The 17,938-nt window shown below is 49.8% G+C and overlaps 1 protein-coding gene across 1 annotated transcript; it reads left to right on the forward strand.

Moving 5' to 3' along the window:
* The first annotated feature begins 11,904 nt into the window (after positions 1–11,904).
* LOC123622246 (uncharacterized protein C20orf203) lies at positions 11,905–14,884 on the forward strand. The gene is given in 9 exon segments (XM_045528428.1): positions 11,905–11,952; positions 13,195–13,302; positions 14,009–14,020; positions 14,156–14,216; positions 14,544–14,584; positions 14,587–14,627; positions 14,629–14,653; positions 14,655–14,733; positions 14,736–14,884. Coding segments are annotated over 9 exon segments (564 nt in total).
* Positions 14,885–17,938: the final 3,054 nt, after the last annotated feature.

The following is a 17,938-nucleotide window of genomic DNA, read 5'->3' on the forward strand; positions in this document are numbered from 1 at the left end:
TTGTAGCATATGACAGGATTTCTTCTTTTTATGGCTGAATAATATTCCATTTTTATGTACACACCATATTTTCTTTATCCATACACCTGTCGCTGGAATTTTATGCCGTTTCCACCTCTTGGCTATTGTGAGTAATGCTGCAACGAACGTGGGAGTGCAAATATCTCTCTGGGATCCTGACTGCAATCCTTTTGGATAAATACCCAGTAGTGGGATTGCTAGATCATATGGTAGTTCTATTTTTAATTTTTTCAGAAACCTCCATACTGTTTTCCGTAGCAGCTACGCCATTTTACACTCCCACCAACCATGCACAAGGGTTCCAATTTCTCTGCATACTTGCCAACACTTGTTATAGTCTATTGTCTTTTTTTTTTTTTTTTTACGATGGTCATCCTACCAGGTGTAAGGTGATACTTCATTGTAGTTTCAATTTGCATTTACCTGGAGATTAGTGATGTTGGGCACCAGTTTTCATATCCTGTTAGCCATTTGTGTGAGTTCTTTGAAGACATGTCTATTCAAGTCCTTTGCCCATTTTTAATTGGGTTATTTATTTTTTTTGCTATTGAGTTTATAGGAGTTCCTTATATATTTTGGATATTAACTCCTTATCAGATATGTGGTTTGCAAATATTCCCTACAGTCTTAGCCTTTTTACTCTGCTGGTTGTTTCCTCACTGTGCAGAGCTTTTTAGTTTGCTCTCTTCCCACCTATTTTTGCTTTCCTTGTCCGTGCTTTGGGTGCCACATCCAAGAAATTATTACCAAGACCAATGTTACGAAGCATTTCCCCTATGTTTTCTTCTGTGAGTTTTATAGTTTCAGGTCTTACATTTAAGCCTTTAATCCATTTTGAGTTGATTTTTGTGTATGGTGTAAGGATCTAATTTCATTTCTTTTGCATGTGGATATTCCGTTTTCCCAGCACCATTTGTCATTTGGTTTTAAGGGCCTTCCTTGGCAGAATCATAATTTTTCAGTCCTTTGTTGGCTCTTTACAATTTCTTTGGAAGTGTTACTAGTCTGTGAAATCCTTTGAACCAGACTCTCATGACTTTATTATGTGACAAGTTATATTATAAAAAGTAGGATGTAATGGTCCGGTATGCACGTGGCTCTGATGAGGGGAGTGGGTCAATCAGAAATGTTCCAGAGGATCTGGGCCATGGCATCCATGGCCTCAGAGGCCACATCCCAGTCTGTCTCACTGGCAGTTGGTGCCCCCTCCCCAGGCCAGCTGTGAGAACTTTGGAGTCAGGGCTGGGCACAGAGGAGGGTGCTCAGTTAACATCTGTGCAGTGTAGCCAGGAGCACTGAGGTCCAAAGAGGTGAAGCCTTTGTCTGCATCACAGATCTTGTCGGGCAGAGGTGGGCTCTGCCCAGGGCCTCCCAGTGGTCTTGCTGTGTTGACTGTCTTGGTGTCAGCATGTGGCTCTCCATGCACTGAGCCTTTCTCCCACTGTGGCCAAGACTGGTAGAGAAAGAGCTTTTTCTTCTGAACTGGAAAACCTTGGATCTGTAGAGATGGAGCCTGTACCATCTTAGCATCTTCCCCAAGCTGTCGATGTGGCGCCTGGCACATGGTGAGAACATGGTAAGTATCCAAATGGAGGCGGGACCAGCGAATTCAGTCGCAAGGCAGCTCCATGTGTGCAAGAGCCAGAAGTTAGACTACGCAGACTTTGCTTCCTGCTGTGCCTCAGGTTTGCTGTGTGACATTGGACAGGTCCCTTCCTATGCCCAGGCCTCGACATTCTCCTCTGTTAATAATAGTAGCAACAGCAACGATAGATAACACGAGAGCCTCCTGTGTGTCTAAGCACTTTTATAGCATAAACCCATTTAACCCTCCCAATCACCCCAAGAGAGAGATTATTAATGCTCTGGTGTGCAGATGAGGACATGAAGCCCAAGAGGGTTAAGTACCTTGCCCAAGGTCACACAGCTGGTTAGAGCGGCAGCAGGGGTTCACACTCAGGGGGCTGCCCCTAGAGACCACCTCGTCACTATGTGATACTGAGCATCCAGAAGATTTCTTTTCTTTCTTTCTTTCTTTCTTTCTTTCTTTCTTTCTTTCTTTCTTTCTTTCTTTCTTTCTTTCTTTCTTTCTTTCTTTCTTTCTTTCTTTCTTTCTTTCTTTCTTTCTTTCTTTCCTTTCTTTCTTTCTTTTCTTTCTTTCTTTCTTTCTTTTCTTCTTTCCTTTCTTTTTTTTTTTTTTTTGAGACAGAGTCTCACTCTCTTGCCCTGGCTAGAGTGCCGTGGCGTCAGCCTAGCTCACAGCAACCTCAAACTCCTGGCCTCAAGCGATCTTCCTGCCTCAGCCTCCTGAGTAGCTGGGACTACAGGCATGTGCCACTATGCCCAGCTAATTTTTTCTATATATATTTTTAGTTGTCCACCTAATTTCTTTCTATTTTTTTAATAGAGACGGGGTCTCACTCTTGCTCAGGCTCTTCTCGAACTCCTGAGCTCAAACGATCCACCCGCCTTGGCCTCTCAGAGTGCTAGGATTACAGGCATGAGCCACCGCGCCCGGCCCTAGATTTCTTTCTTTTGCTCAGAAATGCAGTGATTCTATGAGGTACAGAATCTGGCAGATGTTTCAATTCTGGGCCCTTAGCAAAAATTTTCTTGTTGGGTTCTTTTAGACTTTGTTAAATAGCAACTGTGCAGATCTCTTTCTGGAAGGAAGGCAGCTGTAAGGACGGGTTTACTCGGGTGGAATTTTGGTCAAAGAGAGGGAGAAGAAAAGCAGATGTCCAAGCCTGTCTCCCTGCCTTTGCACGGCCTTGTCAGTATTCCTTGTGGTTCCACTGCGGCTGTCATCAGTGCAGCTCCAGGTCACCTTCGGCCCCACCTGGTTGTCTCCCCGGGCTGCCAATCTCACCTGCTCCGAAGCCCTCCAGGCAGCAGTCAGAGTCCACCTCTAAAGACAGCAATCAGATGGCATCGCGCCCCTGCCTAAAGCCCTCCCAGGGCTTCTCAAAGCTCTTGGAATAAAATCCAAGGTGACCCTGGCCCATCACTTCACTTCAACCTCCTCTCACACCTCCCCCAGTGCTCACTGAGCTCCAGCCCCACGTGGTCCAACCGGTGGCCACCAGCCATCTGTGGCTGCTGAGCACTGGAAATGTGGCCAGTCCAATTGAGATGCGCCGTCCATGTGAAATACACACTGGATTTTGAAGCCGAAGTACAAAAAAAGGATGTAAAGTATCTCATTAATACTTTTCTTTTTTAAAGACAGAGTCTCACTCTATTGCCCAGGCTGGAGTGCAACGGTGTAATCATAGCTCATTGCAGTCTCAAACTTCTGGGCTCAAGTGATCCTCCTGCCTCAGCTTCCCTAGTAGGTGGGACTACAGGCATACACCACCACATCTGGCTAATTCTTCTATTTTTTATAGAGATAGCGTCTCACTATGTTGCCCAGGCTGGTCTTTAACTCCTGGCCTCAAGCAATCCTCCTGCCTTGGCCTCCCAAAGTACTAGGATTATAAACATGAGCCATTATGCTTGGCCTCATTAATATTGACTACATGTTGATATATTGGGTTACATAAGATATATCATTAAAATTAGTTTCACCTTTTTTAAAAAACTTTTTTTATTGTGGCTGCTAGAAAATTTTAAATTCCCTGCGTGGCTTACACTGATGGCTTCCATTGTCTCCACTGGACAGAGTGGCCTTAGCCACCCTGGCTTCTATTTGGTTCCTAGATTGCACCTGGCTCTTTCCAGCTTCAAGCAAGGCCTTGTGTCCCTCCCTCTCCCCACAGCTTCTCACCACCCTGTGTCAGTGCACCTGCCACAGGGCTTCCGTAGCACCATCACCAGAGCACTTTGATCTGCGTGCTTACAGTCTTTCTCCCCTCATACAGTGGGGACTCCCAAGTGCAGGCTCTCAGCTCTGCACCTGGCTCCAGCTATCAGAGAATGGCTTTGGGCCGTGGTGTCCTGGCAACCTGCTGTGTCAGTAGAACAGGGATGCGAAGCCCTGCCCAGGCTTCATCAGGAGAACTCATTTGGCAGTCTAGGTCAGGGACCAGGCACTCAGTAGCTGCCAAGTACCAGGACCTGGGCATAGCCAGGGTGGACTCAGGCTTTGCTGAAGCAGCTCCAGGGTCTATCTTGGCCCTGCTGCACATTAGCACGGTGGCCTTGGTTAGTCACTCAGCTCTGCTCTGAATGAGGATCGACTCCCTGCCTAGGGCCACGGAGGACCAGAGTGAGGGCTGTGTGTGCAGCACCAGTGGGGCATAGTGCAGGGACACACAGGTATCCTTGTGACCAGCGCCCCCTCCCTGCTGTCAGCCACACCTGCAGGACCACTGGCAGTGATGGGGATGGGTAATGGTGTGTAGCTTCAGTTCCTGAGCAAGGAGGGGCCCCTTGCTGCAGGAAGATAGCCAAGTCATCACCTTATTCTCTCTTTTCACTCTGAGGACCCCGACTTTGGCAGGATCTGGGGAAGGGGGGGGATACCACCATTGCTGTGGAAAAGGCCTGTCGGTTTGGATCGACCACAAGCTCACAGTGAGCCAAAGGGTGACCGGATTGCTAAAATAGCCCGGGAGGAAGGCAGGAGCTTCCAGGACCCAAAGCAGGGGGCGGCTGGGGTCAGGGCTGGAAGGAAGCGAGGGAACCGATCTTGGAACTCACCTGACTCCACGGCTGGCTCTGGTGATCAGGAAGCCCCTTTCCTGGAACCTGCACTGGGTCCAGGCCTGGAGACCACTGGGGGTCGGGGAAAGGAGGAGGTGGGGGCAGGAGGAGGCACCAGCATGAGGCGGGGTGGGATCTCTACTGGAGAGTGGAAGCCGGGTTCTTACTGCCCTTCCTTCTGCAAACACTGCTTTGGGATGAGCTCAGTTGGCTTTTCTAAGACGCAGGCCAGCGCCCATCCAGCCTGCACCTCCCAGATTAGAAGAAACCCAGAGCGTGAGGGTCGGAAGGGCCAGGGAGACCAGGTGGGCCAGGCATCCCATGCCCATGTGGGTTAGCTGACGGCCTGCCACGCGCAGAGAGGGCGAGGAGGCCAGCTCTCCCTGGCCCTCCTGCCGCACTCAGCAGTTCCTAAAGAAAAGCAAGGAACAAAGACGACGGCTTCTCTCCTACAGCAGATAATGAGTGTTCTGACTCCCAGCCCTTGACAGGTTCATCTCTCAGTGTCCCCAGCCAGGGAATTCACGGCCTCAAGTGACCCTCCGGAGGGCCCAGGGCAGGAGCTAGATTCTGCAAGGGCAGTGTCCCCTTGCTGGTGCACCTTGCGGCCTCCATTTGGGCAGAGGGGACTGGTGAATCCTGCGACCCCCCCTGCAGGCAGCCTTGGGCCTCCTGTGGCCCGGCTGGGCTGGCCAGAGAGGGCGTTTTTGTTTTATGTCTAATTGTAAAAGCAATTCATAGTCACTGTAAAATTTGGAAACTATAAGAAAGGTAGAAAGGAGAAAATGAAAATCATCTGTCATCCCACTGCCAGAGAACTGTGGTTGCTGTGTTGTTATATTTTTCTCCAGCTCTATTTTTCTATACAGATCATGCATATGTATATATGTGTGCATTTTAATTGTAAGCATCCTCTACTGCTGGCTTTCCCCACATTGCATTGTATTGTGAAGATTTCCTCATAGTAACATTTTCTTTAAAGTTATTTAATGACTCTAAAATATTCTATTAATAATTTATTTAGCCATTCTCCTATTTTTTTTTTGTTCATTCTCCTATTTTGACTTTTGTTTTTTACCAAGGGAATTAAACAGTTTTAAAAATTCCACTTAAAAATATAAATCCAGCTGTTCCTTTCTGCTGCCCAGATGGAGCAGTTCTGGGCTATCCTGCCTGCCGTTCACACTGAGAGCCCCTCAGTGTAACATCCCAGGGTGGCTGCAAAGGATTCCAAGTAGAAAAACCAAACAATACAGAGTACAACCTCCCCACCACCGGGGAAGCCCAGGGAAAGGGTTCCCCAGGACTGAGTGCTGCCCCGCACCACCCACCGATCTGTACCTGCCCGTCCTGCTGGGGCATAGCTGGTGGTGGAAAGGGCCACGCAGCCCCGAGCTCAGATTCTGCCTGTGCCACGAGTTGACAGTGTGCTCTCGGACAAGCCTTCTCCCAGCTTGGGTTCTCCGTTTCCTAGGCTGGGAAATGGGCCTCGTGCTGACACCGGTCTCCCAAGGTGGCCAGGATGGAATGAGACGATGCTGCCTCCGAGTCAGCACTGCTCTCTGCTTGCCCAGGAGCCTTGGGTGAGCACCTCTCCCCTGTTAGAGCTGTGGAGCCCTCCTGGCTCTGAGATTCTCTGTGTTTCCAGCCCCAGGAGTCTGTGGCTGCATCCCGAATGGGTGGCATAGCTGACCTTCCAGTTATCCAGACCACCCCTTTTGACAGCTCAGGCCTCCCCTGGCCCCTGATTTGGTCCCCAGGGAAGGTACTAATCAGGTTTCCCTGCCCTTCCCGGATCCCTGCTCAGCAGCCCGGAACCAGGCCTGAGGATGACTCATGGAGACCCCTAGGTTTGCTGCTCCTCTCAGTCCTCCCAGAAAATTTCTGCCTTATGTACAGGGCTCAGGGTTTCTGGAGGGCCGGGGCTGGACACCACCAGATCATACCCTTCAGGAGGGCAGGGGTCTTGGGTCTTGAGCTTCTCATTCACTTAGTGTCCTCAGTGCCCAGCACTGAGCCCGGCCTATGGTAGACTCTCAGTGACTACTAGCAGACAAGGCAAGTGGTGATGGCCACCTGCCTCAGTTTCCCTTTCCATTCTGCCCTGCTATACCATGAGCTGTGTGAGAGTAGAGATGGGCCCAGTTCACTTCTGAACACTCCGTGCCCAGCAAAGAGACTGGCACAAGGAGAGGGCCCACTATTGTTTAAATGCATGGAGAACAGGCGGCTTGGTGAATAAGTCATGTCCTGAGAGGGTCAGAACTTATGATGCAGGCCCACCCTTCTTCCTACCTCCCTCCACAGAAGGTCTCTTTCCTCCCTCCCAACACCCTGTATCGTCCCTTGCTCTTTCCCTCCTTGGTGGAAACTGGCTACCAGGAAACTCTGAGGCTTCCTGGCTGTGTGACTTAGGACAAGTGACTTGACTTCTCTGAGTCTCCATTGTCTTTTCTGTAGAATTGGGCTGATATGACCTATTAAAAGGATGATGTGAGGCTCAGTGCCGGATGGCCTAGCATGGTCAGTGCCTGGCAGGTGGTGGGGACTAGGCAAGAAGCAGCCCCTCTTGTTGGCAGTGGCCTGGCCCTCTGTCCACAGTGTAAGCTCCCCAGCTGAGTTGGCTGACCCTTGACCAATGGAGGGGGATGGGGTGATTTGGGGCTGGGGCTGGTTGAGGAGGCACCAAAAGGTTATGGATCCCCTGAGGCCCTGGTCACTGTCGCTGGCACCTTGCCCTTGACTCTGTCATTTGGTGTCCTTTCTTCTGCTGGGAAGGGCACACACTGTAGCTGGGGGGCTCAGCTGGGAAATAGGCCCAGCCCCTCTGGAGAGCTGCTCTCCTGTCTCCATGCCATGGGAAAGGGCGCTGCACGGTGCTGTAGGTTTTCCTGCCAGGCCGCCCGGGTGCAAGGCAGGAACAGCACCATGTGACGGCACCTTGTGCCCTCTCCACCTGCCACTCAGCTCTCCAGACTCCAGGCTTTAAAGTGAAGGGAAATAAAGTCAGACCCACGATTTAGAGGTCTGCTGAGAGGAGCAAATGAACACATTGGCCACTGTCATACTCCTGAGGTTAGAACAAAGCAACTCTATTAATTATTATTATAATATGTTACAATTTTAATACAATATATTTAATATATCATACAATAATAATATTGTTATTATCTGTTATTATTAATTATTATTACTAGTGCCAGCCCACGAGGTGGGGAGCATTTCCTCAGCCCCTCGCAGGTAAGGGAGGCCCTGGCTGTGCACCTGTTCCTGCTACACAATAGCTGTGGGATGTGGACAAGTGGCTTCCCTCTCTCAGCCTCATTTTCCAGAGTCTTCATCTGGGAAATGAGAGGACCCTCTTCCTGGGTTCCTGGGAGGGCCCTCTGAGGTCACACACATGAGTGGTCTGGCCAGGTCTAGCCTCAGAGATGGTGGCTGTTCTAGGCGCCTCCATGCTGAGCACCTGGGCCCAGGCACTTAGGCTCCCTGGGCCTCAGCTTGCCCCTCTGTGTAGTGAAGACGGAGGGCCCACCCGTTGCTTCAGGTCATCAGGAGGGTGGAAGAAGATGAACCACATGACTTACCTGGCATGCGTGCTGACAGAGTGCTCATTGAGCCACGACTGTTTCCGTGCTGGTAGGATGAGAACCTGCGCCCAGTGCCAGGCCTCCTGCCCAGGGCTCCTCCTCCTTGCCCACGATAGGAGAATTGTACAGATGGGAGCACGGTGACCTTCATCAAGCCAGGATTGCATTTCCAGGTATTTGGAGCATGGGGCGGGTGAGACAGCTATGTGGCAGCTGCCACCAGCTCCCTGAAGGGAAGGGGGCTGAATCTCCAGGAAGCCACAGTAGGGGCTGGGCCTTGGGGGCTGGGCTAGGCACCTTGGTCTCCTCCTGCCCCATCGCCCTGAGGCGCGAGGCTCAGTGGCATTATGCCTACCCTGTCTGCTCACACAATGTCAGAGGCAACAGAATGCCCACAACACAGCAAAAAGCAGTAGCGTCTTTTCTGGCTGTAAAAGTAATTCTTGTCCATTGCAGTAAAAAAATGGGAAAAATCAGTAAAATATAAATTGAGTACCCCAAATCCCAAACTTCCAGGTGTTTTTGTGCATATATAGATTTTTTTTACAAGAATGGAATCCTGTGATACTTGCCCTTAAAAAAACTGAAATGAGTATACTTTATTCTTAAATCATTTTATTGATAACATACAGCACATATGGAAAGAACATATAAAATAATCATCCAACTTGATGAATTATTATAAGGCAAACGCCCTCAGAACCACTGCCTGGGTGAAGATACAGAACTTGGCCAGCCACCCTAGAAGCCCGTGTGCCCCATCTCAATCACAACTCCCTGTTGCCGCCCAAAAGGTATCCCGACTTTTAAATTAATCACTGTCTTGCTTGTTATCACCCAAGTGTGCATCCTTAGATGTTGTAATTTTGTCTTATAAAAAAAGTCTCTTAAGTACCTTTTAATCTGCAGGCCTATTTTTTTAACCTGCTTTTTTTTTATTGTTGTTGTTTTGACTTGGCAGTATATCTTGAGCTCCATCCATGTTAGTAAATGTGACTCTCCATCATTTTTTCTTTTTGGGGGTCTTGCTATGTTGCCCAGGCTGGACTTAACCTCCTAGGCTCAAGCGATCCTCCCACCTCAGCCTCCCGAGTAGCTGAGAGTGCAGGCCGGAGCCACCACACCTGGCTCCTTGGTTGTTTTTAGTGACTCCAGTGTTCTGTCACAGGGGTGGACATCACTGACTCATTCCCCTGCAGATTGTTTTCATGCTTTTGCTGTTACAAACAATACTGTGATGGAAATCTTTATACATATGTCCTTATGCACTTGAATGATTTCTAAAAGAAATTCTAGAAGTGGAGTCATAGGTCCAAAGGACAGGCTTTTTTTTTTTTAAATAATAGCTTTATTGAGATACAACTCATATACCATGTAATTCATATTTGAAGTTTACAGTTCAAGGTTTTCAGTATATTCACCGAGTTGTGCAGCCATCGCCACAATCAACTTTAGGGCAATGTCCTCACTCCCCGAAGAACCTCATACCCATTTCTCCTCAGTCCCCTCCTCCAGCCCTAGGCAACTACTAATCTGCTTTCTATCTCTATAGATTTGCCTATTCTAGACATTTCTTATAAATGAAATCATAAAATGTGATCATTTGTGATTTACTTTTTTCAGTGAGCATGATGTTGTTAAGGTTTATCCACATTATAGCAAGTATCAGCACTTTAGTCCTTTTTGTTGTTAAATAAATAATATTCCCTTGTATGAATATACCACCTTTTATTTATCCATTCATCAGCTGATGGACATTTGGGTTGTTTCCATTTTTTTGCTCTTATGAATAATGCTGCTATGAAGTCATGTAAATTCTTATGTGAATGTATGTTCCCACTTCCCTTGGATATATACCTTCTAGGTGCAGAATTGCTGGATCATATGCTAATTCTACATGTTACCTTTTGAACTGCCAGACTGTTTTCCAAAACACCTGCACCATTTTACATTCTTACCAGCAGGGTATGAGGGTTCTGATCTCTCCGTATTCTTGCCAGCACATGTTATTATCTTTTTGATTGTAACTAACCTAGTGGATGTGAAGTGGTATCTCATTGTGGTTTTGATTTGCATTTCCCTAACAACTAATGATGTTGAGCTTCTTTTCATGTGCTTGTTGATTATTTGTATATCTTCTTTGGAGAAATCTGCATTCAGATCCTATGCCCATTTTAAAATGGGGTTATTTGTCTTTTATTATTGAATTGTAAGAGTTTCTATATAGTCTGGTTACAATCCCTTATCAGATTTATGATTGTCAACCCTTTTCTTTCATCCTATGGGTTGTCTTTTCACTTTCTTGGTGGTGTCCTTTGAAGCACAAAAATTTTTAATATTGCTAAAGCCCAATTTATCAATTTTTTCTTTTGTTGCTTGTGCTTTCAATGTCATATTTAAGAAACTATTGCCTAATCCAAGGTCATGAAGATTTATGTCTGTTCTCTTTTCAGAGTTCTATAGTATTAGCTCTTACATGTAGGTTTTTGGTTCATTTTGAGTTAATTTTTGTGTATGGTGTGAGGTAGGGGTGCAAGTAAAGCTCTTCCTTTTGCATGTGGATGTCTGGTTGTCTCAGCACCATTTGTTGAGAAAACTGTCCTTGCCCCATTGAATTGTCTTGGCACCCTTGCAACCAAGTGCAAATATGAGGGTTTATTTCTGAACTCTCATTCTATTCCATTGATATCTATGTCTGTCCTTATGCCAATACCAGACTGACTTGATTACTGTAGGTTTGTAGTAATTTTTGAAATTGGATCCTCCAACACTATTCTTATTTTTCAAGATTGTTTTGGTTATTTTGAGTCCCTTGAATTTCCATATGAATTTTAGGATCAGCAAAGAACCAAGTTGAAATTTTTGATGGGGACTGTGTTGAATCTGAAGATCAATTTGGGGAGTCTTGTCATCTTAACAATATTAGGTCTTCAGATCCATGAACATGGGATATTTTTCCATTTACTTAGGTCATTTTAATTTCTTTCAACAATGTTTTATAGTTTTCAGAATATAAGTTTTGTGGTTTTTTTTTTTTTTTTTTTGAGACAGGGTCTTGCTCTATTGCCCCAGCTAGAGTGCAGTGGCATCATCATAGCTTACTGCAGCCGCAAACTCCTGGGCTCAAGTGATCTGCCCGCCTCACCCTCCCGAGTAGCTGGAACTATAGGCATGCACCACCAAGCCTGGCTAATTTTTTCTAGTTTTAGTAGAGATAGGGTCTTGCTCTTACTCAGGCTAGTCTTGAACTCCTTACCTCAAGTGATCCTCCCACCTCAGCCTGGATTGCTAGGATTGCTAGGAGTGCCTAGGATTACAGGTGTGAACCCCCATGCCTGGCTTTGTGCTTATTTTGTTGAATGTATTCCTAAGCATTTTATTCTCTTTGATGCTAATGCAAATGAAATTATTTTCTTAATTACATTTTTGGGTTTTTTGGTATTGTTTTGTTTTTTTTTTTTTGAGATGAGGTTTTCATTCTTTCACCTGACTGGACTGCAGTGGCCTCATCATAACTCACTACAGCCTCAAACTCCTAAGTTCAAGTGATCCTCCTGCCACAGCCTCCCAAATAGCTGGGACTACAGGTGCATGCCACCATGTCTACCTAATTAAAAAAATTTTTTTGTAGAGATGGGGTCTCACTATGTTGCCCAGGCTGATCTCGAACTCTTGGCCTCAAGCAATCCTCCTGCCTCAGGCTCCCAAAGTACTGGGATTATAGGTGTGAGCCACTGCACTCAGCCTTTAATTACATTTTTGAAGTGTTCATTGCAAGTGTGTGGAAACACAATTGATTTTTGTATATTGATCTTGTATCCTGTAACTTTGCCAAAGTCATTTATTAGTTCTAATATTTTTTAGTGGATTTTCTATGTACAAGATCATGTCATCTGCAAACAGAGATAGTGTTACCTCTTCCTTTGCAATCTGGATGAGTTTTTGCTTTCTTGCCTGATTACCCTGGCTGGAACCTCTAGTACAATGTCAGATAGAAGTGATGAGAGTGGACGTCCTTGTCTTGCTCCCGATCTCAGGGGAAGGCACCCAGTCTCCCACCACTGAGTATGATACTGGCTACAGGAAGGCTCTTCCTAGCACTTCCTGAAAGACTGGCTGGTCTCCATCCTCACTTCCAACAGTGCGCCAGAGGGACACCCAGTCCCCTCTCCCTTGCCGACATAATAACCCCAGGTTTTAGAGGTGAAGGACCCAAGCCCTGGAGGGGAAGTGCTGTGTGCCTCGTCACACAGATGCTGTGCGGCCTGTAGTCCAGCTGTCCACATCCACTGGGGACTGAGCCTCTGGACACCCGGCCTCGCTTCCCCTGGCGTGGGATGCCTTGAGACACACTAAGAAAAGCCACTGGTGCAGAGGAAGTTCCGAGTTCTGTTCTTGGCTCAGCCACTGACTGAGCCCACTGTGACGGTGGGCAAGTCAGTTCCCCCCTCTGGGCCTCAGTTTTCCCATCTGTGTCTTGGAAAGAGTGGTCCACTTTGGAGTCTTCCAGCTCTGACCATCCCTGCCCTACCCACCCTTAAACGCACAGCGGTTTCAGCTTCCACCAGCACCCGGAATACCCACCAGAGGGCGCCCCAGACCAGCATTTGGCCTAGCTCGGTGAAAGGGGCTCTAGGGCCGCCCAGGCAGTGTGTATTTTCCAGGAGCCGCTAGGTTTGCTCGCGCAGAATTTCCTTGTGGCTCAACCCGCCTAGCCCTCTGCCCCATTCTTCTGGCTGAGCCCTGATCTCCAAGGAGGGAGGAATGGAGGCACAACCCTCCAGGCCAGCGACCTAGCCTGCTTTGAGTTGGCTGCCTAAGGTTCAGGCTTCCCAGCGTCAGGGCCAACAGCCTAGAGTTTCTCAGCCTCAGAAGGTTTCCGCCATCTCTGGGCCTCTTACTGGTGCCGCATCCTTGCATCCTTTCCCCACCAAAGTGCCCAGCAGGAAGTCCCCAGCCACAGTGGGTGCCTGGCCACCTGGAAGGGGGGACATGGCAGCCCTTTGTGGACAAGGATGCCCTCATGCTGGGGGTCCTGGACAGTGTAGTCTGTGAAACTACAGCCTCTGGGACACCTCAAGTGATGGATCCCAGGACCACAGGAGCAGGCATCACAGATGTCAGGGACCACCAGGAACTTCCTAAAGCACGCAGCACCACCACATGACCCCCTAATGCTGATTTTACCCTTCAAATAAAATTGGAACCTTTGCTGTGCAAATTGAGCTCAAAGACAAAGCAGCATCTCTCCCCATCCTCAGAGTCTTCATCAGCCCCTTGTGTGGAGGGGTGCTGTCCCCTCACCACTCTGATGCCCAGCTTGTTTGCTTTGCATTCTAGTTATTTCTGTAAGTGTTTTCTCTCCTCTTCCAGACTGGGGTCCCAATGAAGGGCGGGGTGAGTCTCAAATTCATCTCTGTCTCCTCCCTGGCGGCTGGTTCAGGACTCTATCTAGTAGAAGCTCAACAACATCAACATGGGAATCTAAACCCCACTCTTCCCTCTCACTCAAGGGATCCAGGGCTGTCTTTGCCCCTTCCGTGGCTGCTGGCTTTGGGCAAGTCACTTAGCCTCTCTAATCCTTTCCCCAGAGTGCCAGGCTGCAGCCACCACATGCACAGAGGTAAGATGTAGGGGGTGCTAGGTGCCAGGCCACACTCCTGAGTCCCCCAGACCTTGGGCTGCTACTCAAGTCAGACAAGACACTTTGCTGAACACTTGACCTGGATTATCTCCCCTCATTCTCTCAGGGACCCTTTGAGGTAGGCAGCATTACCATCTCCAGCCTTGCAGGCAGGGAAACTGAGGCCTGAAACAATTAGCTCCCTGGCCCGAGGTCACACGACTGACAAATGGTGGTGCTGGGACTTGAACCCAGGTGTGGGACTTGAACCCAGGTGTCTGGCCTCTGGAGTCCGTGCTTTCAGCAGCTGAGCCACACCCCTGCCTTGAACCGAAGTGAGGCAGCTTTGGGGTCTTTTTCTCCACTTCACAGGAATCATCAAGGGTCAGAGATCATTTGCTCAATTTTCCCTTTTCAAGACTCGAGTACTGAGCCTGGAGAGAGTGCCGGCTCTCCCTCTCTCTCTCTCTCTCTCTCTCTCTCACACACCAGGGCTGACATCAGGTTTGGTCAGGGAAATTGAATAATATTTAAAGCCCCCTGCGAGTCTTAGAATCTAAGACTCTATAAGTCATCTTTAGGGCTTTGTTCCTAACTGCCAATGTCTGTCTTGGCCGTGGGCATGGGAAGGTGTACCTCGCAGGCTCTGTGTCCACCCCCAGCCCCGGCTGGTCACCACCAAGCTCCTCCTCCCCAACACGCGCCTGGGGCCCTTATCAGGAAAGGATTTGGGTTGGTGGGGAGGGTGGGGGAAGTGGGAGGCCCCAGGCTCAGGCAAGGTGGGTGGGAGAGATAGGGAAGTGGGGAGGGGGCCTGGGAGGGTGGGAAGGATGCCCAGAACCGGCTCAGTGGGGGCTTTGGTCAAGCTCTGTCCTTGCTGGCCTGGCCCTTGCCAAGGTTCCAGAGCCTCTCCTGCCTTCCATCCTTGCCAGGCAAGACGCCGGCACCTTTAATTAGCAAGCAGCAGCCTCTCCCCGATTCATCACAGTCACTGTTTAATTAGCCGAGCACAGGCGCCCGCACCCCCCAGCTCTCTCTTGAGCTGCCTGCCTCTCTCACCGAGGCTGCCACCACCTCAGTGTCCCCTGTCACCCTCATACTTATTCTGCTCCCCAGAATGGGGGGTGGGGGCGGGCACGCCCCGCTGAAACCTCAAGGAGATCTGGGCACCGGTGCTTGTATTCAAGACATCCAGCAAACATTATTAGGCCTTCAGTCTGCGCCAGACTGGCACTGGGTGGAACCCGGCTGGACGGGGGCGGCAGGCTCTGGTCCTGTCCTACCAGAGAATGGCTTTTCCCTTTGGGAGGTGCTGGGACAGCTCTCTGGCCTGGCCCTGGGGTGTTGGGAAAAGGCTGTAATAACCCTCCATGTGGCTCCCACCCCACAACCAAAAGGGGACATCATTTCTTCATCTTCCTCCCTACGCCAGAGCCCAGCGAGCTCCCCTGAGAAGGCTGCACCTCAGGAGAAGGGCCCATCCTCCGCCCCCTGCCTCCCAGCGGCCAGATCCTGGGGCGCAGTCCAGGCTATGGCCAAGGGACATGATGAGGGGTCTCAGGCCCTGTCTGCGAGTGCTGCGCAGTGGGGGGCCCCGGAGTGAGCCCATAATCTGGGCTGAACCAGCTGCCTCTGTCTCCCTGAAGAAGGGCAGGACTGGGGAGGGAGCCTCCATGCCCTTCCCCACAGAGCCAGGGGGCCCAGGCTCCACCCAGCCCTGCCCTCCCCTGTGCACCCTGTGGCTCCAGACAAACCACACGGCTCTGGGGCCCCGTGTTCTGGGCGCAGAAGGGTGTGAGCCACAGGCTCTCGCTCCGGCACATTTGCCCTGAGGGCAGTCAGCATGTCATGCAGGGGCAAGGGGTGCGATAGAACCCATCCACTCTGGCGTCTGTGTGGCCTCGGGCCAGGTACCGAACTGCACTGTGCCTCAGTTTCCCCGCCATGAGTAGCTGCCTCGGGGTTATTGAGAGGACTAAATGGCTTACAATGTTTAAAGCACTAGAGTGGTGCCTGGCAGAGGGAGTCCTCAGTAATCATTGGCTACTTTTACCATTCTTTTCCCTCCTTTTATGCAATCGCTATTGCTTGCCAGGTATGAGGGAGTTGATGGTGGGTGAGAGAGGACCTCCCTGCTTTTCACTAGCGTTTACCTTCCAGTGGGGCAGGCAGCTGAAAACAACTAAATAAATCAAGGAAAAATACAATTTCCTCTGAGTAAAGCCTGCAGTCTAATTAATGGTAACGTACCAATGTTAATTTCTTGGTTTTGAGGAATGTACCATGGTTAGAAAATAGGTCGACATTAGAAAAAACTGGAGGAAGCATCAACAGGAACTCTCCGTACTATTGTTGCAACTTTTCCGTTGCAAAATAATTTCTAAAATTATTCCCTAAAAAAAGTTTATCATAGGAAAGGACAATTTCAGGCAATGTTAAGTACTGTGAAGAAAATAAGCAGGAGCAAGAGAGAAAATGGGGCATGAGGGCCATTTTAGACAGGGTGGTCTGGGAGGGCCTCCTGGAGGAGGCAACTGGGAGCAGCCTCTGAGTGAAGGGGAGGAGCCACCTCCGCAGATCGGGAGGGGCCTGGCGGGAGGAGGGAACAGCAAATGCAAAGGGTTTGGGATGCTGCAGGTGCACTGGAAGGGAAGGGCAGCAGTGAGGCCTGCGTTAGGTGTCACCAAGGCATGGGGAGAAGTACAGTGGTGGGGACAGGGCGCCCTCTGAGCCTGGAGGGTGGGGGAAGGTGGACACCCCCCCCTGCTGTGGCGCTAGGGCTGGGCACTAACCACAAGGCTTGGAGCAGGGAGCTGGGGAAGGAGCTGGGATGCACCAGGGCCCTGTACCCAGACGTTGCCGCCTAACCCTGACCCTAACCCAAGCAGTCCCCTAGCCACGCGGACATTTTGCCCTTTCAGAGGACAGGAGGGAGGGGGAGACTGGGTAGGTGCTGTGTGTTTTAATCCTGACAGTCGCCCTGGGGGAGGCACTGGCATCTGCACTTGCAGGGGGACAGTGGAGGGCAGAGATCGCCCCAGGAGCGTCGTGTGGTGAATGACTGACTCTCCTGCCCAGAAGGAGAGGCCCTCCTGGCCCTGGAGGCTGTGCTGGGTCTTGCTGGGAGACGGGCACTGTGTGTGTCTGTGGAAGGGTGGGCCAGGCAGGCCACAGGGGCTGGCCTGGACCCCCAAGGCAGAGGGCCTCAGGCCGGCATGAGACCATATGTCAGGCCAAAGAGCAGCTCTGCGCACTAATTATGTCATCAGCTTTGGTAATAGTAATAATACGTATGTGTAATACAACATTCTGAAGGTTCCAAACAACATATGGGGACAAGTTAGGGTCCCCCGTGCTTTCCTCCCCTCAATCCAGTTTCCCTCCCCAGTGATGACCTCTGGGACCTGTGTTTTGTGCTTCCTTCTGGAGCCAGTCTAGACAGCCTGCCTTGACCACAACAACAGCAAACAGTTGGCATGGGCCTGCCAGGCATCTCCTGCCAGGAAGCCCAAGTTGCACAGTGTAGATCTCATGCCAGCCCTTGCCATGTGGTTACTAAGCCCTCTGTTTTAAGTCGAAGTGAACAGAGGCACAGACAGGTTAAGTCACTTACTGAAAGCCACACAGCTAACACAGAATTTGAAATCAGGGACTCTCTGAAGGCATTGTGTAGATGGGGACACTGAGGCTCAGAGAGGTTGAGTAACCAACTCCAGGTTACCCAGCAAGGAGCTGAGGAGTCAGGACTCCAGAGCCCTTGCCCCTGGCCATTCTACTGTAGTGGGAGAAAGGACCCCAACTCCAGAATCAGCCAGACCCAGGTGTGACGCCCACCAACACCTTGCTGTGGGGCCTTGGGTAAGTCACTGCTCCTCTCTGCAACATGGATGCCCCCAAAAAGGGACAGAGAAAAGAAAGCCAGCTTCTCAGAGGGATGGAGATAAACAAGACGTGTGGGAGAGCCTTGCAGTGATTGGTGCTGGGGACATTGCTCTCCCACCTCTCCGGTGGCCACTCCCGGCCATGGGCAGGAGGAACGTTCCAAGGAGTGGTGAGG

The sequence above is a fragment of the Lemur catta genome, chromosome 17 (genome assembly GCF_020740605.2).
Source record: "Lemur catta isolate mLemCat1 chromosome 17, mLemCat1.pri, whole genome shotgun sequence".
Classification (NCBI taxonomy): Eukaryota; Metazoa; Chordata; class Mammalia; order Primates; family Lemuridae; genus Lemur; species Lemur catta.